We start from the raw sequence: 27,941 nt of genomic DNA on the forward strand, positions 1-27,941 counted from the left end.
CTGTGATCTCTCAATGCCTGGTTCAGAGGAGGGTGACTCAGAGGAACGTAAACCTGTTGATCTTCTATAAGTGAGACCATCAAGTAAGTTCACTTTCTGTCCTTTTTACACATTTGGGTTTTATGCAGAGGAAGACAAATATTGTGTACTTAAGTAAAAGTACAACTACCAAAGAGAAGGAATATTCTTTACCAGGAAAAGTCCTGCATCCAAATGTTACTCAAGTAAAATTATCAGTAGTTATTGTTCAGATTGGTCCATTTCAGAATAATATATATGATATGTTTTATAATGATTGATCATTAAAGTGTTCTCAAAGCTGCAGCTAGTTTGAATGACTTTGTATACTGGCTTATGAATTTACTCCAGGTGGAACTAAAGTCTGATTTAACACTTGATTATATTTCACATCATTCATCCACATCTGTAAAGTAACTAAAGGTACAACATACATGTAGTGGAGTAAAAGTACACCATTTACCTCTGAATTGTAGTGGATTAGAAGTGCAACGTATCTCAACATTTTACTTAAGTACAGTACTTGAGTAAATGTACTTGGTTACTTACATCACTGATTGTATGTCATAATTTAGCACACTATAAGGATGTTTTCAGGTCGGATGCATAGAGAGTAGGATATGTGGAAACATGTTTGTGTAAGGGATCCTCTAGTCTACGGGGTGATGTGGTCACAGGTTTGACCTTTTGCTTGTCAACTGGATGTAACTTCTTTAAGTTTTTGGCCACATATCTACACTCTTGGTGGTTTCTTCATATATCAATCATGGCCTGATGTATAGAACATTGTATTCATTAATACATTGTTAACAATGAATTTGTATTGTCTGTCTACAGTATTTTCAGATGTATTGAGTGAAATTAGATCCAAATTCCCTCTTTAAAAACCTTTGGCTCTTATATGTCAACACGAGAAACATGAGTTGAACTTGGCTTAATTCAATGTTAAGATTTATGTTCCTAAAAATGAAAAGTATTTTTTCTTAAAGCAGGGGTGGGGAACCTGCGGCCTCCGGGTCTTATACGGACCGCGAGACCATTTGGTACGGCCCTCGAGGTAATTTATAAACACACGCAAAAAAAAACAAGCGAGTGCCTGTTTTTCCTGGCCACGGTCAGGGTCCTTCAACTCAACACAAGCCTAACGTGTCATGTCATCACGTGGTATATATGTCTCGCCTGACACATGCTGAAGGAGAGCACCGGAACACCGCTCCGCCACTTCAAAAATTGCAGTAGGCCTACCCATAAGGAGCCGTACACATGCCGCAGTTTTTGCGTGGCTGTGTCTTAGTTGTAAGCCCAGTGGCGATCTGCTCATCTGACATAGGCTACTGATCATACAGTCAATAACTTTGTTGTTATTAGCATCTGGTTAGCTAGCTATGCTAACGAATATAGGAAAACATTTCTACAACTAGTGAGGTAGAGGAACATCTTTTGATCATTATAGTTATCCAACATTAAAGGTGGGGTAGGTAAGTTTGAGAAACCGGCTTGAGATACACTTTTTGTTATATTCCATAGAATGCTCTTAACATCCCGATAGCAATGAATATCTTAAGTGCTTTGACAACAAATCCATAAAAAAAAGTCATCTGTGGAAGCCGTAGTACTGTAAAAAGCACGACCAATCATTTTAGCCGGCCCGGCTAAAATAACTGGAATGCCTACCTGCTGTCAGCCTTCCATCTGTGCACAAACTTATCTCGTGCCCTCATTAGCCGCTTTTACACCAAGTACTTTGCCGTACTTAGTGCCGGCACTTAGTGCCCCAGAATAAGTTCCCTGAGGGAAGATTACGCAAATGAGCCGCTGATGTCACTTTGTCTTCTTCTGCTTTGGGTTTACTGGCAGGCCGCAAACAACTTCACGGCGTATACTGCCGCCCGAAGTCCCCGGCCGGAAGTCCCCGGCCGGAAGTCCCCGGAGTTGGGGACTGGCTTCAGTAGAAGCTGCTGAGACTCCCAGCAGCTTCTACTGAAGCCTTCCGAGTAAATCGCCAGAACGCCGACACCTCCTCATCACTCCACCGCTGCCATGTTTTTTTTTGTGTTGCCATAAATTATTCTCTCTCCGTTGGTGCGCTGGGCTAATGCTAATAATGCTAATGCCACAAATACAATGGCGGCTTCACAAAACTTTTCAGAGTTTTACAGGGCGTGGTTTGCAATTTTTTGGTGTGAACGCAACATAAGGGGTACTAACGGAACTAAACGGGAAAGGTACGGGGAAAAGTACTCCGGTGTGTGGTGTCCGGTGTGTTATGTGCGTGTTTGTGTGTGTTGGAGGAGGGGCTCTGTAAGGAAGTGGCAGATTTTTTCCGGTTGTGTATTTTGAAATTCTAGCGCACTCGAGCTGGTTTCTCCAAAAATTACCTACCCCATCTTTAATTAAGAGAATAAAGGAAAAACTGGTATAAAATACTACTAAAGCATCTATGCTTTGAAGGAAATGGTAGAAACATATAGAAGACAGAATTCCACTGTTCTGATTGGTTTCATTGATGCCTCTAAGGCTTTTGACCGAGTTAACCACCATAAACTGTTTTTAAAATTGAGACAAAGGGGTGTGCCTAACAGTATAATTAGGATCCTGGCTTATTGGTATGCCAACCAGAGCATGCGGATCAAATGGGGGAATGCAGTCTCTGCGCCATTTGGTGTTGGTAATGGAGTCCGCCAGGGGGGGCTCCTCTCACCATGCCTTTTTAATATCTATATGAATGATCTATCAGATGATTTAAGTGTCTGTAAAACAGGGTGTGTGATTGGTAATGTGATTGTAAACCATCTTATGTATGCCGATGATCTGGCTATTGTTTCTCCTAGCAGTGCTGGTTTTCAACAGTTGCTAAATGTTTGTTCTGATTACGGAGTCAAATTTGACGTTAAATACAATGCTAAGAAGAGCGCTGTAATGATCTGCAGAGCAAAAGGGGATAAGAACCTTTGTTTTCCAACATTCTACCTATCAGGACAGGTGCTGTCTGTTTGCTGTAACACTAAGTATCTGGGACACATCATCACAGATGAAATGGCTGATGATGATGACATGTATAGACAGCGGCGTGTCTTATATACAAGCCAACATGTTGGCTAGAAAATTCTCTTGGTGTTCAGATAAGGTTAAGGTGAACCTCTTTAGAGCTTATTGCACTCCTCTCTATAAGGCCCCCTTGTGGGTCAAGTATAAGAAGGCGAGCCTCAAGAAGCTCCAGGTTGCATATAATGACTGTTTGCGTATACTGCTTAGAAAACCAAGGTGGTGCAGTGCAAGTGAAATGTTCTGTAACGCACGAGTCAACACGTTCCATGCTCTTTTGAGAAATCGAATGTACAAATTCATCTGTCGATTGAATGTTTCTCATAACTCTGTCATTATGCTGCTGTCAAATCCGTGTTTCAGTGCTGTACGATACCAGTCACCTCTGTGGAAACATTGGTATAACTGCCTTTTTTAATTTATATTTGAGTGTTGTATGTTTTTTGTAATAATGGACCAAGAGTCTCTTTAAATAAAAGATGATATATGACAATAAAAAAAAGTTGTTATTAATAAACAAGAATACAGTTTAAAAGTGATTTGTAAAATATCCATAAAGAAAAAATAAAATCTGCTTACAGTTCTGTTTCATATGGGTGTTGAGAGATGTATCCATAGATCTCTTAATGTTGCTCTCAAAGTGCACCAGATTGATGGTTTTAACAAATCTTCCCGGTGGTGCATGCCCCCGGACCCCCCTAGAGGAGGTTATGTCCCCCCCCACACACTTAAATCATGTTCACATGGATAGGACACTAAATACATTTGCACACATCTTGTGTCCATATATTTTTGTTTGGGTGGTCATGCCACAACCGTGCACGTGAATGCATGCGCGAGTCATGGTAAAATATCTGGATTAAGAGGTTTCTTTTTCTTTGCACAACATGAAAGAAAGGCGAAATGAATGGGCTGTGATTTTAGTTTTTTTAAGCAGAGGTTGAGTTCAATAATTTGTACGGCCCTCGGAGGATGTTGTAAAAATTGAAATGGCCCTTGAGAGGTAAAAGGTTCCCCACCCCTGTCTTAAAGGTAGGGTAGGTAAGAATGGAGAAACCAGCTCGAGTGAGCTAGAATTTGAAAGTACGCAGCCGAAAAAAATCTGCCCCTTCCTTCAGACTTCCTTACAGAGCCCCTCCTCCAACACACACGAACGCGCACATGACCAATGAGGGCACGAGATAAGTTTTTGCACAGATGGAAGGCTGACAGGCAGGTCGGCCATCCAGTTATTTTAGCCGGGCCGGCTCAGATGATTGGTCGTGCTTTTTACAGTGCCATGGCTTCTAGATGACATTTTTTTATGGATTTATTGTCAAAGCATTTAATATATTCATTGCTATCGAGATGTTGAGAACATTCCATGGAATAAAACAAAAAGTGTTTCTGAAGTGAATTACATATACCCACCTTTAATGTAAGAAGTTTCATGGTGTTTTCTTTAATTGATTTATTCATCAGTAGGGTCTTCCCTTAATTCCAGGCTTGGGCATTACATGTAACATGATTACATCATCAGGATACAAAAAAGTATATTCCCTTACAGTTACGGGAAAACCAAAGGTAACTTTTACATTTAAAAATGTTTACATTTGAAAACAATGGGATTACTAGCAAGATTACAATGTTACATTACATTTTAAAATAAGTATGCACATGGGCACACATTTTATTTTTGTAAACTTTAGTATGTGGTCATGTGTTTTGCACTGTCATTGCTGGTCTATAGACCACTGCACACAAATGCTTAATGATGCTCAAAGGTTTTTCTTTAAAATAAATACCAATTTAATAAATATGTTTCCATAAGTGAAAGCCATCTTATCGTTGTTTATTTTCAATTTTTCTATTGTTTACATTTCAATATATGATATTGCGGGTTGATGAAAGTACTGGAAGGTAATCAGGTTACTTCATTTTTAAACAACCCTATTATTCTTTTTGGGGTTTCCCCTTTCCTGTAGTGTGTGCTATAGGTTTATGTGCATGTAAATGATATGCAAAAGCTAAAATCCCCAATTTCCTTCAAGAGGGAGTTTCTCTCCCACAGAACCTCGGCTGAATTGGACTACTTTTAACTTCTGTACATCACTATGTGACACACATTCCTATTGGCTAGCGATCCAACCGGATCCAACCATAGACTGTATATATAAAGGATCCAACACATTGTACGTGACTAAGGGGCGGGACATCTCTAAGCGGTTGACCAATCACAACAGATCTGCCCAGCTAACCAATCAGAGCAGACTCTGGTTGCAGACAGAGGGTGAAAAGAGGTGCTACAGCACAGGCAGTATGAGAAAAATAAAGAGCTTTTTGGACATTAAAGCATTAAGACATGACAGGCACAAAATACAAATATGAACCTGAAAATGAGCATAATAGGGCAAATACATTTTGTACAGGTAATTAGTAATTGTAACGGATATATTCTTGAAAGTAACCCTCTTAATTCTTTCCCTATTATCCCCACACAAGGTCCGATGGACGATCTAAGGAAGAGGTTGGGGGTCATGTCGCAGACAATATGTCCAAAGTGGTGGGCTTCATCTGAAAAGACTGTAAAGGCCCCGGTTAATGAGAAAGATGAGAAAATGCAGTTGAAGAGAGAGATCTCCCTGGGGAATGGGATCTGCCTCATCGTTGGGAACATGATCGGCTCCGGGATCTTCATCTCGCCCAAAGGTGTCCTGATGCACAGCTGCTCCTACGGGCTGTCGCTGGTGATCTGGGCCGTTGGAGGCCTCTTCTCCGTGTTCGGGGCTTTGTGCTACGCAGAGCTCGGCACCACCATCACCAAGTCTGGAGCCAGCTACGCCTACATCCTGGAGTCCTTCGGAGGCTTCCTCGCCTTCATCCGTCTGTGGACCTCCATCCTGCTGGTGGAGCCGGCCAGCCAGGCCATCATCTCACTGACCTTTGCAAACTACCTGGTGGAGGCGTTCTACCCCACATGCAGCCATCCGTACGATGCTGTCCGGCTCATCGCTGCAGCCTGCCTCTGTAAGAAACACTTCTCTCTCGCTATATAGTTTATCTCCCAGAAAAACAGCCTCGACTGCTATGAAACATTAAAGGTCCCATGTCATGCTTTTCCGGTTATTACCCGTCCCCTTCTAGCTTTTTCTGCATGTAAACGGTCTGCAAAATCACAAACCCTCACAGTACACCCTGTAGCGAGTAAAACTCTGCCCCAGAACGCCTCGTTAGAGATTTTTCTTTTCCCATTGTTTCCTTCTGGGGTGTAGAGGAAACTTCTGTGTAGCAACTGCATGGGAGTCACCGACTCAGGAAGGAGACACGGTAGGAGCAGTAGCTTTGATGTCAAACACTGGTGGTTTATTTGGAGTTACGGCCAGAGGATTCACATCACAAGTCCAAGAGCCAGAGGTTCTGACTTCACGGTAGAGTTGCCACGTCAATTCTGGAGAGCCTCTCTCTTGCTAGCCCATTTAACTGGTTCCACAGAGAGTCATCAACATGTTTTGATAAGATAGCTTTAGATAGTTTGGGCACACTAAGTTACCAGCTTCCGCCACTTATGGCCTTGCATATGTCATGCCCTGGAGTCCTCAGACAACAGAGAAGGAAGTGTCCCAGTGTACCCACAATACAGACCATCTGTGACCCAGTATTGACCGGTCACAGAATGGGAACAATAACATTATTGGCTGAAACAGCCTGTGTCCTTAAAGGAGGTAAACAGACATCAAGGTTTGTCCTGTATGTCACATCTTGGCGTCTATGATAATTATTTCCATAACATGGGGCATATTGACGTAACGAAGTCCAAATGGACCAATCCGCGGAGCTCCGCACACACCCTCTCACTCAGCCTTATATTTTCTTAGCCGCGGTGCTGCGCGGAGCTCCGTACACTACACACACACACACACTCGGAGCTCAGACTGTGAGTGTGTGTGCTCTGGCTGAGCTCTGCGGTGCCTCGCTGGTCTCGCAGACCCCACGCAGCAACCAGGAAACGACACCAGTAATCCAGCTCACGCTGTCCGCTCCTCGAGCCTCAAAGGGCGGAGCAGCGAGCCCCGCAACATCCCGCCAACACGACACCCAGACCCCATTCTCCTCTGTTTGTCATTAGTGTCATTTTCTGGTTGCTAACAAATGCCATTGTAACACATAATCACTGATGTTCAGCTGTAATGGTGGTTGACTAATCAGAACAGAGTGGGCGATCTGACCAATCAGAGCACAGTGGGCTCATAGGGAGGGGGGGGCAGGAGCTCCAACAAGGCGTGTAGGACAGAGAGTGAATACACATACTATACAGAGATGCTGTATGAGAAACCAATGTGATTTTGGAACATTGAACAATGTAAATCTATTCTAGTATACCTCAACAATGGAATTATGATCAGTAGAAATGGCCATGACATGGAACCTTTAAAACCCAACATTTTGTCTATTTTCTTGGAACCGTATTTCAACAGCACATCTTTAGCTCTCCATTCAGCCGAGCTCCAAACTCTGTAACCCTGTGTGACTGGCATCAGCTATAGATAGAGTGCCACACTGTAAAAATACCGCTGCCTGGCTTTGTCCTGTGGAGAATGTAGTTCACAGAAGTGTTATTTAGGTGAGAGATTAGTTGAGTTACTGTACCCTCTTACAGACTGTGGCCCATGTGACACACTGGAGGTGGTTCTGCTATCTCCGACATAAGGACGATCTGCCGAATTTAATTTAACGTATTACAGAAAGAGTTTCCAGATGGTTGACCCTTGTTTCCTGAATGTTTCATTGTTGCGAGTGCAAACCAAGCCCAAGGAAGCATGCCGAATGTTGAATGTCTGTAGTGGTCAAACGGTGATAACTTCTGTGTCAGTCAGTGACGTCATTGGGCCCAAATAGCTTATTCCCATTGACTTACATTGGAGGGGGGGGGTTTCAAAACTAAATCAACAACCCATTACGAACCCTTATTAATCATTAGGGTCTTAAAGTTATAAAATGCGCTGAAGGCCGAACCCAGAGTTATTTTCGCTGTGAGTGGGCGTGACGCTGCGGATGGAGGCGGGGTTTAAGCAAAGTACATGTACGCATTGTCTATGGGCCCAGGTATGAGTACTTTAAAGTGGACCTATCATGCTATATTTGAACAATATATTGTAGGGCCATACCTATATAAAGTATATAAATATAGTTTTTTTTGCGCGGGAAGTCTTCTTCGCTGCTTTTGTGGCAGACTACAGTGCCACTTACAGGCCTGGCATATGTACTACAGCGTCTCCAGCGCTTTCGAGCAGCAATGGCCGGCCGTGGCTCAACCCCACATTCCCATGATAGGTGGAGAGTTGGCCATATAGGCGGAGCTCCTCGTTCCTGACGTCAGAGAATTTTCAAATCTGGATCAGTCTGTATCAGATCCGTTGCAGCCCCATTTTTAGAGATTTGGGTATGGAGGAAAAGAAAGAGGGTTGTGTTTTCTGACACTTGGTGAGTTCCCTGACACACAGGGGACACATATTCATGTATAAAAGACGTACAAAAGTGCATTTTGCATGATAGGTCCCCTTTAACACTCAAGAGTCAGGCTACTTTGGCTTAAAGCGCCACTGAGCAACTTTCATAGCAATGAACGGGGTTTCGTCTCCAACACTGTATCCAGTTCTCTTTTTACATCCATGGTGCCAACTGACAAGAAAGCAGAAGTGGCCCAGCTGTTTTAGGCTTTTCTGTGTGAATTAATGTCTCAATCATGCAGAGGAAAGTACACAACAAGTCCTCCAACTCATACGACCAAATAGGTCGATTGTTCAAGTGCTTATTACGACCAAATAGGTTGATTGTTCAAGTGCTTATTACGACCTATAATCACGTTTTAAAGTTTTCGACCTCTAGTGCACCCATTGACTGCAAACGCTCCGGTGGGTCGTATATTCACAAATAACCCTCTCTGGAAAATCCTAAATTGTAGGATAGTTTGGCAATTAAAATGCTTTTTGATTAGATTTCTAGCGAGAAGTGTATCTTGTACTTTTAGAATCCACGTCCAGTGGATGTGTAGGATCTATAGTTTGATAGATATTACGAAGATTATTTGAGGTCTCGCCAGGGGAACGTGTATATACTACGTCTTTCCCCCTATTAATTTCTATTGACGGCAGCGTCCATGTAAAGTTAGCGTCAACCCTCACGGGGTGAAAACAGTATTTCCGGTCTCGAAGTTTTCATAATAAAACCGTATTCCCCTCACCGTCAAATGATTTTACAGTGATATCTGCCGCACTCATCCACTAAAACACATCAGTTTATCTTTGTTAATTACACAACATTAATTGGTTTAAATTGTGTATACTGCTTTTGTGTTTTTCCCATAGGTTTTTCCCTTTAGATTCTGAGAGACGCATTTATTTTTTCAGAGGCTAAAACATCGAACTACCCATAATCCTCAGCTACAGTATAGTTGAAGCTCGGTGATTGGATGTTTTAGCCGCACGTTGGGATATGGTGTTTGCGATGTGAAATCCGAAAACATTTTTTAAAAAAAATAATAATAATAATAATACTTTATTCCGAGTGTGCTTGCTTTTCTCTTTGAAAGTCATCACATAACGGCATTGTAATACACGGTTCGGCTGCATTAAATATTACACATCTGCCGTAGAAACTTTGGCGCTGTTCCGAGTTTGTTCTAATCTGTCAAAATGACAGACTGCTTTCAGATTTTTCCGTCATTGTTAAAAAAAATATTCGGTTAACGCGACCACTGCTGTCCCAGCAACATCAGTACCAAGCGAGAGAGTTTTTTCCACAGCAGGGGATATTGTAAACGCCCAAACATCCCAGCTTCTACCTGGAAATGCGGACATGCTCATATTCCTAAAAACCTGTCTGATGATGCTGAGTGAGTGACTGATGATGCTGAGTGAGTGACTTGTGTTTTACTGGTTTTCTTGTTCCAGTCTGTTACTGTTACTGTTTTTGACACTTTAAAATACTGCTATCCATCGGCGGCGCGTGAGTCTCAGGTTTGGGAAGGCAAATAACCTTTTTTTTTATCTGACGCTGCCCGCCTCCGGCGTCTATAGAAAAGAGATCAACTCAGTGAAAGCACCGCCTGCTGACCGATCAGAGCTCAGTGTGCGGAGTTTAAATCTATCAAGTCATATTACAGGATAAAGGAAATACAGTTTAAACTGCCGTATACGCAGAGAAGACGCCGACGTGTCGCACTTATCTTTCATATCACACTGATATCACATCATCAATCAGATCATCGATCATATAATATCACAATATTTCCTTATCTGAGTCAGCTTCTCGAGCCGTATCTGGCCGTGCAACACTTACATTGTCACATATACTGTATGCAGACATATTATTTTAAGCAACACATTAAGTTGATGAAACACTCAACTCAAATGTAATTAAAGTCAGATCCACTCGTGTCTTAGATGGGGCAGTATCATAAAACTGTTTTCAAACACTCGGTAGTTTATTTTTTAACGAGTTGTTCTGTATTCTCCTTGCAGCAGCTATGTGGCTTGTATCCTGGATTATATGTTTAAGTCATGGATGTTTAAAGTTAATATTTGTCTAATATTAGTTTACTTTTCATTAATGAAGTATGACGCTGCGCTGTCAGTACACTTGTCCCTGTTTGTGATTGGTCAAATGTAGCTAACCCCGCCCCTTTCACGTGAACGCGTTCTCAGCTGGAGAGAGAATCCCTGGCTTGATTTACCGAGTTGATAACCAGCTTCGTGGACCACTTAGCGAAATCTCGTTTGTTAGGGTTAGTTAAGATAACTCAAACATATCCAGGGTCTGTTGAACTGGCTTCGTACAGTTTACTGGTGGCTGCATAGCAGCGCTAATGTCAAAGACACACACATTATACATTATATTTTTATTTTTACCAGGATGCAGTAACACAAATATTTGGGAAGGCTTAGCCTTCCCTAGCCTACAGCACCCGCCGCCCCTGCTGCTATCCTATTAAAATGCTGTACAAATCAGATTTATTATTTAATAAAGAACATTTTTACAAGTAAACATTTTTTTAATTAAAATTTTTTTAAAAAGAAAAAGTTTTTCTTCTTTATTATTCAATATTGCGATAAATACCGTACCGTGGACTTGTTATCGCGATATTATTTGACCGTGAGTTTTTGGCTATATTTACACCATAACGGTGCACAGCTGATAGAAAAGGACTTGTTGTTTTTAAAGATATTACTGATTTTCTTTGAATTAAAGAATGTAAATACTGAGTTGAGAGAATAGTCAGGGGTTTTGGGTGATGGGAGACACATCTATGGAATCAGCATTTCAATAGCTTACCATTAAATGACGGATATACCTTTCTGTCTATGATGTTTTACAAGTCAGATATTAATGTGTAGAACTACAATATGTGAAATAATATAGCAATATCCTGTAAAATTATGTGAAAACATGAATAAAACTACACATCTTCAGATGTTATATATGCATAAGTGTCCTACACTAATAATACAAAGTTATTATGGCATTGTATGTTGTGTGTTATTTGTAACGTCTTCAGAAACTACCTTTCCAGCTATTTTTCTTTACCGTTCTGTTTTAATTCCACAATAAAGTTAATAGTTGTTATGGAAATAATTGTCATAGACGCCAAGATGTAACATACAGGACAAACCTTGATGTCTGTTTACCTTCTTTAAGGACACAGGCTGCTTAGCCAATAATGTTATTATTCCCATTCTGTGACCGGTCAATACTGGGTCACAGATGGTCTGTGTTGTGGGTACACTGGGACACTTCCTTCTCTGTATTTGTGGACTCCAAGGTGAAATCTTCGAGGTCATAGGTGTCCGAGGCAAGTAGCTCAGTGTTCCCACATTGTTTAGGCTATCTTCTCAAATATGTTGTTTACTCTCTGCGAAACCAGTTAGATGGGCTGGCAAGAGAGAGGCTCTCCAGAATTGACGTGGCAACTCTACCGTGAAGTCAGAACCTCTGACTCTTGGACTTGTGATGTGAATCCTCCGGCCGTTAACTCCAAATAAACCATCATGTGTTTGACATCAAAGCTACTGCTCTTCCCGTGTCTCCTTCCTGAGTCGGTGACTCCCACTGCATAGCTACACAGAAGTTTCCTCTACAATAGTAATATTATGTTTGATATTATTGTTATAACTAAACCGGAAATTATACTGGAAAAGTATAATTTATTGTGTTAACACTGTAAACTTGACGGTTTTTTAACCTAGTGGTTAAAGCACGTTATTGCATTATTTGTTGAATATGTTATATTTGATGAAAACATTTAAATATTAAGAGTAGCCTAAATATATAGGGGGAAAGTAGAAGGTCAATGATAGAAATATAGAAAAGAAAATATCAAGAAGATACTGTAGTGATCTCTACAATAAAACAGTTTAGTGCAGGACGTCTTTATTAAAACATTAAAGAATACTTTAAGGTCTTCTTTTGAATAAGAAAACAACTTTGGGGGTATCTACAGATAAATATTAAGTCTGACAAAGTACTTAACGTCTAATATATTGCATAGTTTATTTAGGCACTTGACTAGGGATCATACAGTCTATGCTAGGGATGCTTCAATCTCTAGGGTTAGGGTTGACTCAGTTATTTGGGGCTCATTCACTGGCGCTTCCACAAACAACAACCAACATAATTATTACATTCAAATGAAGTACATATATTTCTCTCTCTCTCTCTCTCTCTCTCTCTCTCTCTCTCTCTCTCTCTCTCTCTCTCTCTCGACAGCCTGTCAGTATCTCATGCAGCTCACTGATCCAGTAATGAGTGACCCGACAGTGAAGAATAAATATATTTATAACTAGTTTAGCTTGTTCCAGAGGTACATAAAATAGCTAAGTGTGTTAGGTCTAACTCTTAGTGTGTGTTTTACTCCGTTCACCGGTCCGTCACAGCGGGTGGAGCTGCAGGATTTCTGCTTCACACACGTTGCATCCCACTATTTTATTGTCATTTTCGGACACCTTAAAATATCCGTTCAAGTCCAGTTTTGGATAGTCTGCCGTGGTTTCATTCCATTTCAAAGAGCTGTTTGACGCTCGCCATAACCTTGTTGCACTCCCACTCCAACATCCAATCACAAAGCTTGAGGACTAATCACGGGGTTTTTCAAGCAAAGCGGATGTTGTAGTCCCAAACGATAGCTGAGGATTATGGGTAGTGTAGTGTCTTCGGCCATCCTAAACTCAGAAAAAACTATTTGTTTCTCCGAATCGAAGGTTAAAAACACAAAAGCATTGTATACAATTTAAACCAATCAATGTTGTGTAATTAACAAGGATAAACTGACGTTTTTTAGTGGATGAGTACGGCAGATATCACTGTCAAATCATTTGACGGTGAGGGGAATACTTACGGTTTTATTATGAAAACTCATGACTGTTTTCACCCCGTGAGGGTTGACGCCAACTTTACATGGACGCTGCCGTCAATAGAAATTAATAGGGGAAAGACGTAGTATATACACGTTCTCCTGGTGAGACCTCAAATCATCTTCGTAATATCTATCAAACTATAGATCCTACACATCCATTGGACCTGGATTCTAAAAGTACAATATACACTTCGAGCTAGAAATCTAATCAAAAAGCATTTTAATTGCCAAACCATTCTACAATTTAGGATTTTCCAGAGAGGGTTATTTGTGAATATATGACCCTCCGGAGCATTTGCAATCAACGGGAGCATCAGCCCATATGCCCGCAAATTGTTGTTTCTTACACGGCCACTAGAGGTGCTAAACTTTAAAACGTGACTATAGGTCGTAAGCTGCTGAACAATCAACCTATTTGGTCGTTTTCTGGAGGAGGACAGGCTGAAAGTACAGTATGTCCAATTTTCTTCTGTTTTTTTCCAGGTATGCTGATCTTCATTAACTGTGCCTGTGTGAAGTGGGGGACTCTGGTCCAGGACATTTTCACTTACGCCAAGCTCATGTCGCTCTGCCTCATCATCGTTATAGGAATAATAAAGATATCTGCTGGTAGGATTACATAAAGGTTTGAATGCATTAACGGATTAACATGTGTTTTACATTTTGACTTCTCTTTGTGTAGGAGAAACTAAGACCTTGGAGAGTCCATTTGAGGGCTCCTCCACAGATCCTGGAGCCATAGCTTTGGCCCTCTACTCAGCTCTGTTCTCCTACTCCGGCTGGGATACACTCAACTTTGTCACTGAGGAGATAAAGAATCCGGAGAGGTATGCACACATTCACAGACTGAAAGACAAACTAGTTTAGAGGCATGGAAACAGACACGTTGGGACTTTTTAGCTTATTTTGGTTGACTGGCAAAGCCTCTGCTTGTGTACTTTGTGTACAGAATGTAAATCTAAGGATTTTGATGTACTCACAGAGAATTATCCAGCAGGCAGCTGGACATTTGAGGCTAAAAGGAATACTTCACCCACAAACTGACCCTTTTTATATCAACAACTAACCCTGGATAACCCTACATACTTGATGAAAACATTGTTATGTCACAAGCCTCCTTGGTGAACAAAGAATCGGAAAAGCAGCATATAGCTGGATGAAGGAGAATTGGGTTATATCTCTCACAGGCTCCGCCCTCTACTGGACTCTATGGGTACTACCTTATCCTGCGAGCATTCTCCCACTGAGACTTCTATAGACGTAGCCGGGCCTTGGGGCGGGCCTACCTGAATGCGCGCGCATCTCACCGTATAAAAGGAGGCCTCGCCTCCTGACTATCATCCTTTTCTTTTCAGCTGCGGAAGTGAGAAAAAAGAGAGCAATGGAGTCAGTTCTTGACCACAGGACCGGCCCGAAATGTCCGAACCTAATCGCGGGGGCTGATCCGCACCCCTTCTGTTTTTTGTGTATGGGGCCTGACCACGCCGTGAGCGGCCAGTAGTGCACGTCTCCACCCCACAGTGGGACCTGCCCCTAGTGCTCGAGGCTCTGGCCTCGGAGCCATTTGAGCCTCTGGAGCTCTCCTCTCTGAAAGCATTGTCGTGGAAAACAGCTTTGCTTCTTGCCTTAACGTCAGCCAAAAGGGTGTCCGAGTTAACTGCTCTGTCGGTGCACCCGAGTTGTTTACTGATTCGGGGTGACCGGAGCGCCTTCGCTGTTCTCGGGCCCTCTGAGGGTCCCGGGATGGGCGAGGAGCGGGCTGGGTCCTTACAGGGCTGCCCTCCTCCTGCCGAGAGGCAGGAGGGGGGTAGCCCTCCACACTTTAGTCCACACACACTTTAGTCCACACACACTTTAGTCCACACACACTTTAGTCCACACACACTCTGCACGGGGTCAATGTTTGAGTGTGGGGCATGGGCACGGGCACTGGCACTCTCCCTGCGATCCTTAGGGACTTGGGGAGGTGGGTGCACAGTGAGCCCATACAGGGCTGGGGTTTCTCCCCATATGCCTAGGGGCGGAGGGGGCCCCCAGCTCTGTTTTTTGAGCACACTTTCTGCGAGGTAAGCGCAGCAGGGTGTGCTCTGTCAGCCGCAGCCCAGATGTATCCTCGATCACAACCGGGTTAAAGGAGAAGGTGGGGCAGCAGCTGCTGACGAGAAAAGTCGGTCAGGGGCAGTAGGCTGGAATGCTATTGCTGGACGACAGTGCGCGTATACATCAGGGCTCCACCCACTGTAGCCATAGAGTCCAGTAGAGGGCGGAGCCTGTGAGAGATATAACGTTGGGTTACGTATTGTAACTAGGGTTGGGTACCGAGAATCGGTTCCAGTTTGGAACCGGTTCCAACATTTAGATTCCAACGGCATCATTTATACCTCATTCACACCAACGGTGTTTCAGGGCCGGTTCGGAGCTGGAGCTTGAAAAGCACCGGGTTTTCCTCTTCACACCGCAGCGGAGCAGCCTCTTAGCTCCGGAATCCGGTTCGTTTCAAGCACCAAAAAATTGTCCGGCCAGAGCAAAAGCACCACATACGTCACGCTTACGTCGAGGCGGGGGCAGGGGCAGAGACAGATCAACTCCTGAACAACAACAAAAAGCCCGCGTTTTATCCAGTTTGTACCATGGTTTGTACACAACGATGGAGAAACTTAACAAGAGTTTCAGTGTTTCTGCCATAGACTGTATATATAAAGGTTTCTGCTCATGGTGAAGCAACGTGTCTGCGTGTTAAGGTGGAACCTGAGCATTCACGTTGATCACCTCTCATCATTATAACTCATTATAAATCTATAAAACTATAAATATTAAACTTTACTTCACGTGTTCATTTGAGAACAGCTGTTACATACCTGGGTGAAGGTTACAGTTCATTTAAATGAAAGATACAACGTTACTCCACACTCATGGTTCAGTCCACCTTAAAAAATAAGACCGACCTCGGAAGCAGTTGTGTTTTAAAAAAACCTTTATTGACACGAGTACACTTTTTTATAAGAATATAACTAAACCACAGAAATGACTCCGGAAAAGCTGCAGATAGAGCCATAAGAAATTAATGCAACTGATTTCATCCGCGTGGTTTGGCTTTATGAAGCAGGTACGCAAACGGTTACGTCATGACGCAAACGATGACGCAACGACGCATTACCAGTCAGACTCTGGGCGGTGTGAAAAGAGCCAGAGCTAAACCGAAGAACTGGTTCTGAACCTGAAAAGCTCTAGCACGGAGCTTGAACCGGAGTTGCGTTGGTGTGAATGAGGTATTAGACATGTGAATTTCGGTTCCGCTTTTCGATGCCTGAGGAAATGTTTCTCGCCGCTCTCCGTAGCCTACTGTATGACTGCAGCAGGGCGGGAAATGTAGCGTTGTACCCATAGACTGTGGTTGTACCCAGAGCCCTAGAGAGATAATATCATAATATAGATAATAATAGTATCTCTAGGGCTCTGGTTGTACCTACACTTCCTACAGCGTAACCTGAGACCAGGGCCGGCCCGTCGCACTGGCGTTATAGATGTTCGTCTAGGGCGCCAGATCTGTGGAGGCGCTGCGCTGACAGCTCTGGGAGGAAAAAAAAATGTTTTGACCGTTGGTGCTCATCCTAATGTTCGGCCTTGATGTAACAACATTCATAATTAAGTAAATGTAACACCCTTTTCATCCCGGTTACACTTTTAATTTGCCCTGTACGATGGGCGCTGTAAGTGATGAAAATGGGGGGTGTTGGCTTATCTGGCACCCACAGCTCACAGTCAAAGTGCGGGTGAGCGTGGGAGCGAGCGAGAGAGAAAGGGAGGGCGCTGTTGTTATTAGCATCTGGTGCTAGCTGCTCTACCGGAAGAAGAAGATGTTTCTACAATGATGTGGAGGGAGAGTCCTCTCCAGTCAGACTGAGAGGCTGATAACTACAGCTCAGTGAGGTAAAGGACTCTTGAGTGTTTAGATAGTTCACTTTAGTCTAAGTTATCTCAGTGGGTCTCAAACGTTTTGATCACAATTTATGTAAACACATATTTCCAAGGCACTCCATAATGATTGGGATAAAACCGGATAAAACAGGTTTGAAATCATTCCAATGTATACTATAGGACAGTAAACCAGACATATCGTTTTAAACTGGAGATAAAAAAATATGCATAAATAAAATAGTAAAATAAGATTTTACTAAATACAACAAAAATAAAATAAGTGACATTTATTTGTTATGGGCTATGGTAGGTTATTGGTTATGTTCATATACTTATATAATTATTAAAATGTAAACCGATCTTTTTCATATGGGTGTTTAGAGTTGTACCCCCTAGATCTAGTCTCTAGTAATTCTGCTTAAAGTGCACCAGATTGAAGCATTTTACTTGAAAATGTTCAAACATTTCTTCCAGGTATGCCTGAGAAGGCAGATATGCTTGTTTTTCTCAACAAGAACTGTTTTTAAATGGGGGGGTTTCCTTTAAAAGTTGGACTGTTGCACTGTTGTAGCTTCAGTGGTTCTCAGGTTACAGTTACATAGCAGTGAATATAAACAGACTGATTAATGTGAATATTACTGTAAACTAACCTGTGTAAAAGTTTCTTGAATAAATTTAATTTTTTTGGTGGAAGAAGCATGTATCATTTTTTTACCCTGCCCCTCAAAGAATCGGAATTGAGAACCGTTAAGAACCGGAATCGAAAAGTACAATCGGAATCAGAATCGTGGAAATTCAAACGATACCCAACCCCATCGGCGGATTTTGCGGGGGGGGCATTGCCCCCCCTGGTGGCTGAAATATGTTACTGCATTACTAAGTCTAAAACTGTTCCAATACAAATATTTCGTATATCAATATTTTAATAGATGTAATAAAATGATTGTTACAATACAAATCTGAATAATATCATGTTTTGTTTGAAATAATTTCATTTTTGAGCAGTCGCATGTTGTGACGTGTGTGTGTGACGTGTGAGGTTAAGGACACAAGTTCCCTCGCTTTTTTTTGTATACAAGTGATTCAGCTATTGTATTACAAGAATTAGCAGTAATGGATATTCAGCGATTTTTAAAACGTCCAATTTCGTCTTGTAAAAGCTTCAACAACAGAAGAGCCACCGACTGAGCCTAACCTTACCAACCAGCAGCCGTCAGAATGTGAAGTGGCAGACATACAAACAAGCAGCTCTGGATTAGCTAAATCAGATAACGTTAGCCCCACAGCGGACAGCTCTGGATTAGCAGGACCAGCTAACGTCATTAACCCCACAGCAGGGAGACCACCGGTGCCGGGCCGTCAATGGGTCATGATGATCTTGGGGGAAAACACAGCTGTCCCAAGCAGCCTACTTTATCCGAATTCCCCTCAAAAATGATTGGGAAAACAAAACGATAATTTTCCACGTACAATTACAAGAACTATCCCTGGCTGGAATATTCAGTACGAATGGATGCCGTCTTCTGTTTTTCATGCCGCAATTTCCAGACTGACAGCGGTGTGGAGGATTCCTTTAGAAAGTGCCTGAGTGACTGGAAAAAAACTAAGCAGCAAACTGGAGAAATATGCACACTCCCAGGCCCATCTGAACTGCATGGTTAAATGGGATAACTATAAAGTGACTGCATCTTCTGGATCTATTGCAGCTAAACTTTCCCGAAGCCACGAAGATTCTGTTAAGAAGAACAGATCTTATTTGTGCAAAATTGTTGATATTGTGAGGCTGTTGTCCAAACTCGGATTGCCTTTTCGTGGGCATCGGGAGGGAAGCGAGTCAGTCGCGTGGGAATTTTCTTGAGGTTTGTGGCTTCTTCTCCAAGTATGATTCTGCTTTTAAAAACATGCAGTCCAACTATTTCAATGCGACTAGCCCAGATTTCCAGAACGAAGTCATTGACATATGCGCTAACTTAGTTTGTGCAGAAATTGTAGAGAAAGTGCAGGATACTGGATTTTTTTCTATAATTGCAGATGAGGCCAGGTCTTGCAAAATGGAACAATTATCAGTGTGTTTAAGATATGCAGAGCAGCTTGAAATCAAGGAGCGTTTTTTGTGTTTTATTGTTTCATCCAAATGTATACAAGATGCTCCAGTTGGCACTGACTCTGCCTATCGGATCTGCCACCTCAGAGAGAAGTTTTTCTGCAATGAGGAGAATTCGGAACTGGCTGCGGTCAACGATGGGAGGAACAAGATTTTCCTCACTTGCTGTTCTTCACATTGAGGACGACATAACTGCACAGCTGTCACCTGAGGGGATAGTGGATATATATGCGGATTGTAAAAAAATGCGTCTACTTCTGCACTAAGGTAGGACATTGGTTAATAATATTGTAGCGTGTTCAAGTAACCAAGGGATATAGTAGTTATCAAATAAGTATAAGATGTGCACAGTTATGATACATTTTACAGTTATGTAATGCACTGTTGTTGGGGGGAGAGACCTCCCTTTCCATATGAGTGTGTGTGTACGGCGGGCATGAGGCGTGCATAACGGGACGAGTTGCGTTCGTATGTGGAAAAGTCATACTCAGTGTAGTGAGCGCTGGCTTTATTGCTACTGTATCCGTAGCACCCCACGCAATAGTTGGGACTGTGTACTGACGTCAGTAAAAAAGGTTTGCCCCCCCAAGCGCAAATGTCAAACTCCGCCTATGCCCAACCCTAATTGTAACCCTTGTTATATTAACACAGGCGGAGCCCTCTACTCAGGGCACTGTCTGTCCTATTCCGCTCGCTGAAGAGAGGTGTAGGAAACTACACTGGCTCCCAGTCCACTACAGGATCCAGTTTAAGGTTCTGCTCCTCACGTACAAAGCCCAAAATACCTCTGTGACCTCATCCATACCCAGACATCTACCCGCTCTCTCTGCTCCAGCCACGCTCCTCTTCTTCACATCCCCCGCACACGTCTCCGAACAATGGGAGACCGAGCCTTCTGCTCATTCGCCCCGCGCCTCTGGAACTCCCTCCCAGATCAGCTGAGATCTGCCCCTTCCACCGAGGTCTTCAAAACCGGCCTTAAGACCCTCTTCTTTCGGCAGGCCTTCCAATAAACTTTGAACATGGTACACCTAGAGTAATGCCATTTGTATCGCTATCTCCGACTTTTACTTTTGTACTCTATTTTATTTTTTATTTTTTGATTTCTTATTATTACAATTATTTGTTTAATCTCTCAAAGTGTATCAGTATCCCTTGTTGTGAAGCACTTGTGAGATTTGTCTTGGCAGATGAGAAGCGCTATATAAATTACATTTATTTATTTATTTATTTAGGATGATAGTCAGGAGGCGAGGCCTCCTTTTATGCGGTGAGATGCGTGCGCATTCAGGTAGGCCCGCCCCAAGGCCCGGCTACGTCTATGGAAGTCTCAGTGGGAGAATGCTCGCAGGATAAGGTAGTACCCATAGAGTCCAGTAGAGGGCTCCGCCTGTGTTAATATAACAAGGGTTACAATACGTAACCCAACGTTCTACTACACAGGTTTTCTGGGAGGTTGTAAATGGATGTATGATATGGTTTTTCTGTTGTTAAATGCAGTGACCATTTATTTCCATTCATCGGGACTTTTCTTCGTTTTTCTTAATTCTTCGTTCATTCACAGTAGAGTTATGAGAGGAAAATAAGGTTTACCTTGAGAATTCAAGGTAACACAGGGTTTAAAAGACATGTTAAAGCTTTACAATTCACAAGTGAGGTATAAACTGATGTATTTTAGATTGTAGAGCAAAGGTTTAAAATCTCTTAAAATTGTGTTTACCACAAAAATCGAAAAACCTATTAATTGACTTTGAGACGAGGAAAGTGGAATTGCAAAACTGCTGACTAATTTCCGGGTTGAAGGACTCATTCCTGCAGCTTTCAATTGCCACTTGGGTGAAATAATGTTGTCGTCACATCAACTTCCTGTAATCCACATTTCGGTAAGACAGGAGAATCATGTTTTCTTGTTCTAGGAATCTACCCCTGGCCATCGCCATCTCCATGCCCATAGTGACCATCATCTACCTGCTGACCAACGTGGCGTACTACGTGGTTCTGGACATGCCGTCTCTGCTGGCCAGTGATGCTGTCGCTGTGGTAAGAAACAAACCGTGTCCTGAGGGAGATGATTCACTCTGCTGCTAAATATAGTCTGTTTGGCACACTAACTTCAGACAGTGTAGTAAACCATGTTGATCTGACCCCTCAGACGTTTGGGAATGCAGTCCTGGGGCCGTTCAGGTGGATCATCCCTGTTTCGGTGGCCATGTCCTGCTACGGAGGACTCAACGCTTCTATCATCGCTGCCTCCAGGTAAACAGGAAGAACTGAACTGACCAGGCTCTTATCTTGATAAACGTTCTGAAAATAACTTTCCAACTTTGTTAATACTTCATGCAGGTTGTTTTTCGTCGGGGCCAGAGAGGGCCACCTCCCCAACAGTCTGAGTCTGATCCACCTGGAACGCTATACCCCCATACCTGCACTGCTCTTCAATGTAAGGAAACTTGTCTTTGAATAAAACTGACATCACATTCCTGAAATGCATACAAAGTAGTGTATGTGTATTGTTGTTCTGCAGGGGCTGATGGGGCTGATCTTCCTGTGTGTGGAGGACGTGTTCCAGCTCATCAACTACTTCAGCTTCAGTTACTGGCTCTATGTGGGTCTGTCTGTGGCCGGCCTCATCTACCTGCGCATCACTCAGCCAGACAGACACAGGCCCGTGAAGGTGAGGCTTTTTTATTCTTCAGATCATACTGTAATGAATACCATGCAATGCATACACATCGTGTATATGTATGGACAAGTATAAGGGCCAAGGCGGAAAAATTAGGCGACTGAGAATTAAGAATAAAGTGAAGTGTCAAGCCTAAATCTATACCAACATTTAAACTTTGTTCTCAATAGGCAAAACAGAATTATAAGTCTCTCTTCTTTAATTTAGTTTTTCTTATGCCTGACTATTAAAAGTTCAGTTTTATTCATTAACAACTCGAAATGCTAGCCAAACAATGTATCTTCCTTCGCATTATGACTGGCCCTAAAACGTTTCCATAGATACAGTATGTGCATACATAGACAATTTTAGTTACTGTGAGTATTTCAAATATTATGGTTTGAAGTAATATTTTCTGTAATAATTGCACTTCGAACCTCCTATGTATCACTGGCAGATACATCTGTAGTTACATTAATAATCAAGATTAAAATGTATTAATTCAGATATGGTAATGTTATGAAATGCATGTTGTTAAAGGGGCCCTATTCTGCTCATTTTCAGGTTCATATTTGTATTTTGTTCCTCTACTCTACTGTCACAGTATGTGTCTCCAAGCTGTCTCCATGCTTTAATGTTCAAAAAGCTCTTTATTTTCTTCATACTGCCTGTGCGGCAGCACCTCTTTTCACCCTCTGTCTGAAACCAGAGCCCAGTCTGCTCTGATTGGTTAACTGCTCTATAGGCCCATATTATTAATAATAATAATCACCTGAGAATATAGACACCAGAGGAGAGACTCCAGCATGCTAGTGGCCTAAAGGGCTCTGAGGAAGCTTTTTATTTATTCTCTTCACTGCACTTAAGTTGTAACGGCGCAAAACCCAGTGACCTTTTTGTGTTAATCAAACAAAGACACTGAACGGAAAGCTCAGAGGGTCTTTCATGCTGTGCCTGCTCTTATGAACATAACATGAAGCTCTGATGATACCATAGTTAACTAATGGTTTTAATCATTATTCTGCATGTTAAACATAAAAAGAAACTCGGATGTCAGTCACCAAAACTGACCTCTTCTGTCTTTTTGTCTCCACAGTTGTCTTTATTCTTCCCCTTCGTCTACTGTCTGTGTAGCGTGTTCTTAGTCGTCGTCCCTCTGTACGGAGACACCATCAATTCTCTAATAGGAATAGGCATTGCTCTAACTGGGGTTCCTGTCTACTATCTGGCTATTTACCTGCCTGAAGATAGGAAGCCCAAATTCATACGCACGTTGAATGGTAAGTTCTCAAAATGGCCTCAATGGCCGTGTAAAGAATGTATTATTTTTTAAAGGTGCAGGATGTTTGCCATCTACTGTACTTTTTGCTGATCCGTCTTCAAAGCATAAGGACAATGTGTCGCTACTTACCAACTATACAAAAATTAAGATCGCAGGGGGGGGGCGCCAGGCCTCAGATTATTTGAGGCCAAATATCATATTTAGACTTTATTTTTACATATAATTGTAAGGCAATACATGATTGTCACTAAAAGCCTTGTCTCTACATTACAATAAAAAATAATTGATTAATTAATTTAAATAAAAATTCAAGTTAGTAGCTATTATAGGCATAAAAAGACAGAAATGTATAATTTTTTCTTTAATAGAAATGTTTCTTCTGCCCGTAAAGAGTCAAAACCAGGCTTGTCTGGATAAGCGCATTTTTAAAACATAGTCCTTATCCATGCTGGTTTCAGTTGGATTATTTGTCACAGCTGCTCTGATCAGATCGGTCTCCTCCATTTTGTAGATTATTTACGACTTTTTAATCCACATAAACACATCGGCAAAATCCGGCTTACTTTGAGCATGTGTTTTAAACAGTTTAATCCCTTTGTGAATTGTTTCCACTTGCGCCGTCCTTTTAAACTTGAATTACCGCTGTTGCGCCCCCCCCCCCCTTGTGTGTATGTGTGTGGGGGGGGGGGCGCAACTTCCAACAGGAGTCATTTGGGGGGGCTCTTGGGAAAAAAGGTTGGGAACCCCTGCACTACTGTATATGCCATCTTGAGGTTTTGATTTGATCAGTGCCACGTTCAAATTCAATGCAACTAGCATGGCAACAGATGATTAGCATTGGCCTTTTAGCTGCTATGTTAGCACCACGCTACCTTTTAGTCTAGAACAGTGCTTCTCAAAGTGTGGTCCGCGGACCACTGGTGGTCCGTGAGCGCCCCCTAGTGGTCCGTGAGTATATTGGTAAAATTTCACATTTTAAATAAATAAATAAATGTAAGTTTTCCGCACTCTCGCGGGAATATCTCCACAATAGAGCGAGCTTAAGTTTCACTTTCGATTGCATGATATAGCCCAGATAAACACCTTCATCACACATGTGGCCACTTGTTTGTACCATTTTCAGGCGATTTGTAAAAAACGATGTGTTTTTGGATATTTGTGGAGTTAGGTGGTCCGCGAGTGTTTTTTTATTGGTTAAGTGGTCCTTGGTATGAAAAAGTTTGAGAAACACTGGTCTAGAAAGAAACAACAACTCACTGTCCTAGCTCTATATACACATGTATCGTGAAATGCATACATATTCTATTACACGTGAATCGTGTTTCAGAAACATGATTTATGTCTTCTGGTACATTCTAGGAAACGAACACACATGACGGTCAGTAACCATAGACTTACTGCCAGGCGAGCTATCCTATCCTTAGCATTCAAGGTCAATGCTTACTTTCAAACATTTTGCGAGAATTTTGCCAATTGAGGATGACCATACATACTACATTCTCAATCAGTATAGCATACTGACTTCTAAATACCCAAGTACAACATTACCATTAGCATTCTGAAGTATACTCAATCAAGACTGCAGAAGCTTGTCTGAACACTCCAACAAGCTTCTTCACATAAATGGAAACTTTAGAGAAAAATGTCCCACCAGCCATTATTTGTATAAACTGACAACATATTGGTATCTATATTGTTACTTTCAAGCCTTAAAATGGCTTAAAAATGCTAGTCAAGTATGTCCAGTAGCCTAATGATTAATCTTAAATGAAATAATCAAAAGATCTTGCTAATACATCCAGGCGTTTTGAGCTAAAGCTAAAAATCGCCTGAACATGCAGTTGGTGGCAATTTTCATGGCAACCTTTGTCACCAGTGTATGATGGGTTAATGCTGGATTTGTTGTAAAAGTGGTTCAGTGATTGCAAAGGACTATAAAAGGTAGCCTACTATATTAATGCAGTCCAGTCCATTTAAAAAACATTTCCTGTAAGTGAATAATATTACCCAATCCTACATGCTACATGTTTATCACTAAACAATCTTGCATGCTAAATTCTACATGTTTATCACTAAACAATCCTACATGCTAAATGCTACATGTTTATCATTAAACAATCCTACATGCTAAATGCTAGGCTACATGCTTAACGTAACACAATCCTCCATGCTACATGCTACATATTAACAATCAAACTATCATGAATGCTACATGTTTATCATTACACAAATATACGTGTTGTGTTTATCATTACTCAATTCTACATGCGACATGTTTATCATTACTCAAGTCTCCATGCTATATGTTTATCATGACATTATCCTTCATGCTACATGTTTAGCATTATACAGCCCTACATGGTATATCAATTCACCCATTCATCCCACCTGATTTTGTTTTACTTTCAAAATACAGCGTTACTCATCATGATCAGTCAGCTGTAACTGACCTCTCCACATTATTCCCTCCTTCCCTCTTTCCTCCTCCAGAATTTGCCACCATAAACACCCAGAAGCTGTTCCACTGCTGCTTGACTGAATTTGACCCTGAGACAGAAGTAACAGCAGACAGTAAAGCGCAGTGAGCTGCAGACACATACCGCTCAGCAGCCGGCTCTCTGCAGAAGGCCTCATCCTGTCCATGTGTCAACGTTCACTGCTCCCAGAACGCAGAACAGCAAGGCCTGGAATGGGCTGAGGGGTGAGGCGCAGGACCGCTACATTTGAGAGGACTACTTCTCCCAGGTCCGGTTAAAGAAATGCCTGACATCTCAAATGACTCACCATGAAGGAGCAGGAACTGCAAACTGTTGTTTTCTTCTGAAATAATGCTGTATATTTTTGTACAGACATCAAGGAGCATCTGCTTGAGAAGATGATACAATATGGAACAAATATGGAGCTCATATTTTTTATTTTTTAGAGGACTTGCTGTGTTATTATTATGATTTTGTCCTTAAATGGCATTGCAATATAATATCTACAACACTTAATGACCCTGACTTTATTTCTGTTAAGAATTCATTTTAATAAATCTTTTCCTCAAATGACACAACACATAACAAACAGACATTACACTTGATTAAATGACTGTCATTTGGTACACATTTTAGAGCAGTTTTTTGTAAAAGCAGAACACTTCCTGTCACAAACTCTCATTAGCAGGCAGAGTGTCTCCATGAGGGGGAGCTGCTTCATCATGGTCAGACTGTAACTGCAGGGCCAGGTGTCCAATGATAATGGACCAATACTTATGGTACCATTTATAAGATGGACATGAGTTTGTGTTCATATGCATTACAAAATGATATTTAAGTAAAAGGTCAAACTTTTCCAAAATGAAATAATTTGTCATGTTTAATAAGATGAATGTTTACATAATAAGTGCAGAGTTGAACAGATTCAGTCATATTTACACCTTACCAGAAGCTCTTATTATCTGTATCTGCTCAACAAGGCATTACATTGCAATAATCATGCATGATTTATACTTAACAGTGTGTATGAGGAGCCTACTGCGCTGCAGGTTTTTTTTGTTCTAACCGTAACGCATGTAGGTTTAAAGTGTTTTTCTTATACATAAGAAAAACACTTTAAACCTACATGCGTTACGGTTAGAACAAAAAATCTGTCTAAAATGCACTCCGTTTTTTTGTGACTTTGGTTGTACTGTTTTTTAAAGTAGACATTATGCTGTTTTTCAGCCTCATACTTGCATTTTTGACTTAAACAGGTTTGCATGCTTTAATGTTTGAAAAACACATTATTCTTCTCATTATAGCCATCTGAATATCCGTCAGTATTCACGCTCGGTCTGTAACGCTCCGTTTTAGCACCTGTCTCTTTAAGGCCTTCTTAGAATGCCCAGTCTGCTCTGATTGGTTTGTGCTTCTGGGGCTTGTGTGTCTGTCCTGTCTGCGTTTGGGGGCACCATCACTGCCATATGATATGTGTATATTTGTGAATTTGCTAACTTAACAGAGTCCTGGCGGCTCATTTAAAGAAACAGTTACTGATTAAGAGCATTTTGATACTTTGACAATGTTTATATATCATCTAGACCTGCTTGAAAATCTCACCTTAAATGTTTTCAGAATCCATTTTGGTGTTCTGTTTGACTGAGCACTCACAGTAATTGGTAGTGTCTTGAAAGCTTTGCAATAAATACATTCTCGTTCTGTCAACCAGACTGGGATTGTTGTGTGTTTATTCAAATCATTTATTGTGAAAACCTGTAATTCATACAACACTAAACACTGTTCAGCAACAGATGGTAAAATATCCTGCAACTGTCATTAAAATAAACAACTAGTAGAATATGTAAGTAACAGTATTGACAATGTTTTATGCTATGAACACAAATCTTAATGAGGTATTTAGAAATACAACAGAAAGATCCATTTTAAGGGGAGACACAACAGGTAAATAAATAGCTGTTAATCGACAATATATATCAACAAAAAAGCCTGCCTAGTTGATTGCTTACATTAAGACAATTACTTTTTTTCAAAGTTTAGTCAAATGG

General features: G+C 41.6%; 1 protein-coding gene across 1 annotated transcript; it reads left to right on the top strand.

The window, feature by feature from the left end:
- LOC117545651 (Y+L amino acid transporter 2-like) lies at positions 1 to 27,605 on the top strand. The gene is made up of 10 exons (XM_034215509.1): positions 1 to 83; positions 5,545 to 6,069; positions 13,934 to 14,059; positions 14,133 to 14,277; positions 21,389 to 21,512; positions 21,625 to 21,728; positions 21,816 to 21,912; positions 21,997 to 22,146; positions 23,231 to 23,414; positions 25,907 to 27,605. Exons 2-10 carry the CDS (start codon positions 5,550 to 5,552, stop codon positions 25,999 to 26,001), a joined length of 1,545 nt encoding a protein of 514 aa, XP_034071400.1. The 5' UTR covers positions 1 to 83; positions 5,545 to 5,549; the 3' UTR covers positions 26,002 to 27,605.
- Positions 27,606 to 27,941: the final 336 nt, after the last annotated feature.

This window comes from Gymnodraco acuticeps, unplaced genomic scaffold (assembly GCF_902827175.1).
Source record: "Gymnodraco acuticeps unplaced genomic scaffold, fGymAcu1.1, whole genome shotgun sequence".
NCBI lineage: Eukaryota > Metazoa > Chordata > Actinopteri > Perciformes > Bathydraconidae > Gymnodraco > Gymnodraco acuticeps.

What these genes read in the sequence shown, in the direction of transcription:
- LOC117545651 (XM_034215509.1), top strand. Translation starts at nt 5,550, where the DNA reads ATGGACGATCTAAGGAAGAGGTTGGGGGTCATGTCGCAGACAATATGT. An exon ending in CCAGTGATGCTGTCGCTGTG is followed by an intron (nt 21,513 to 21,624) that starts GTAAGAAACAAA and finishes CTGACCCCTCAG; the next exon opens with ACGTTTGGGAATGCAGTCCT. An exon ending in TCTATCATCGCTGCCTCCAG is followed by an intron (nt 21,729 to 21,815) that starts GTAAACAGGAAG and finishes TACTTCATGCAG; the next exon opens with GTTGTTTTTCGTCGGGGCCA.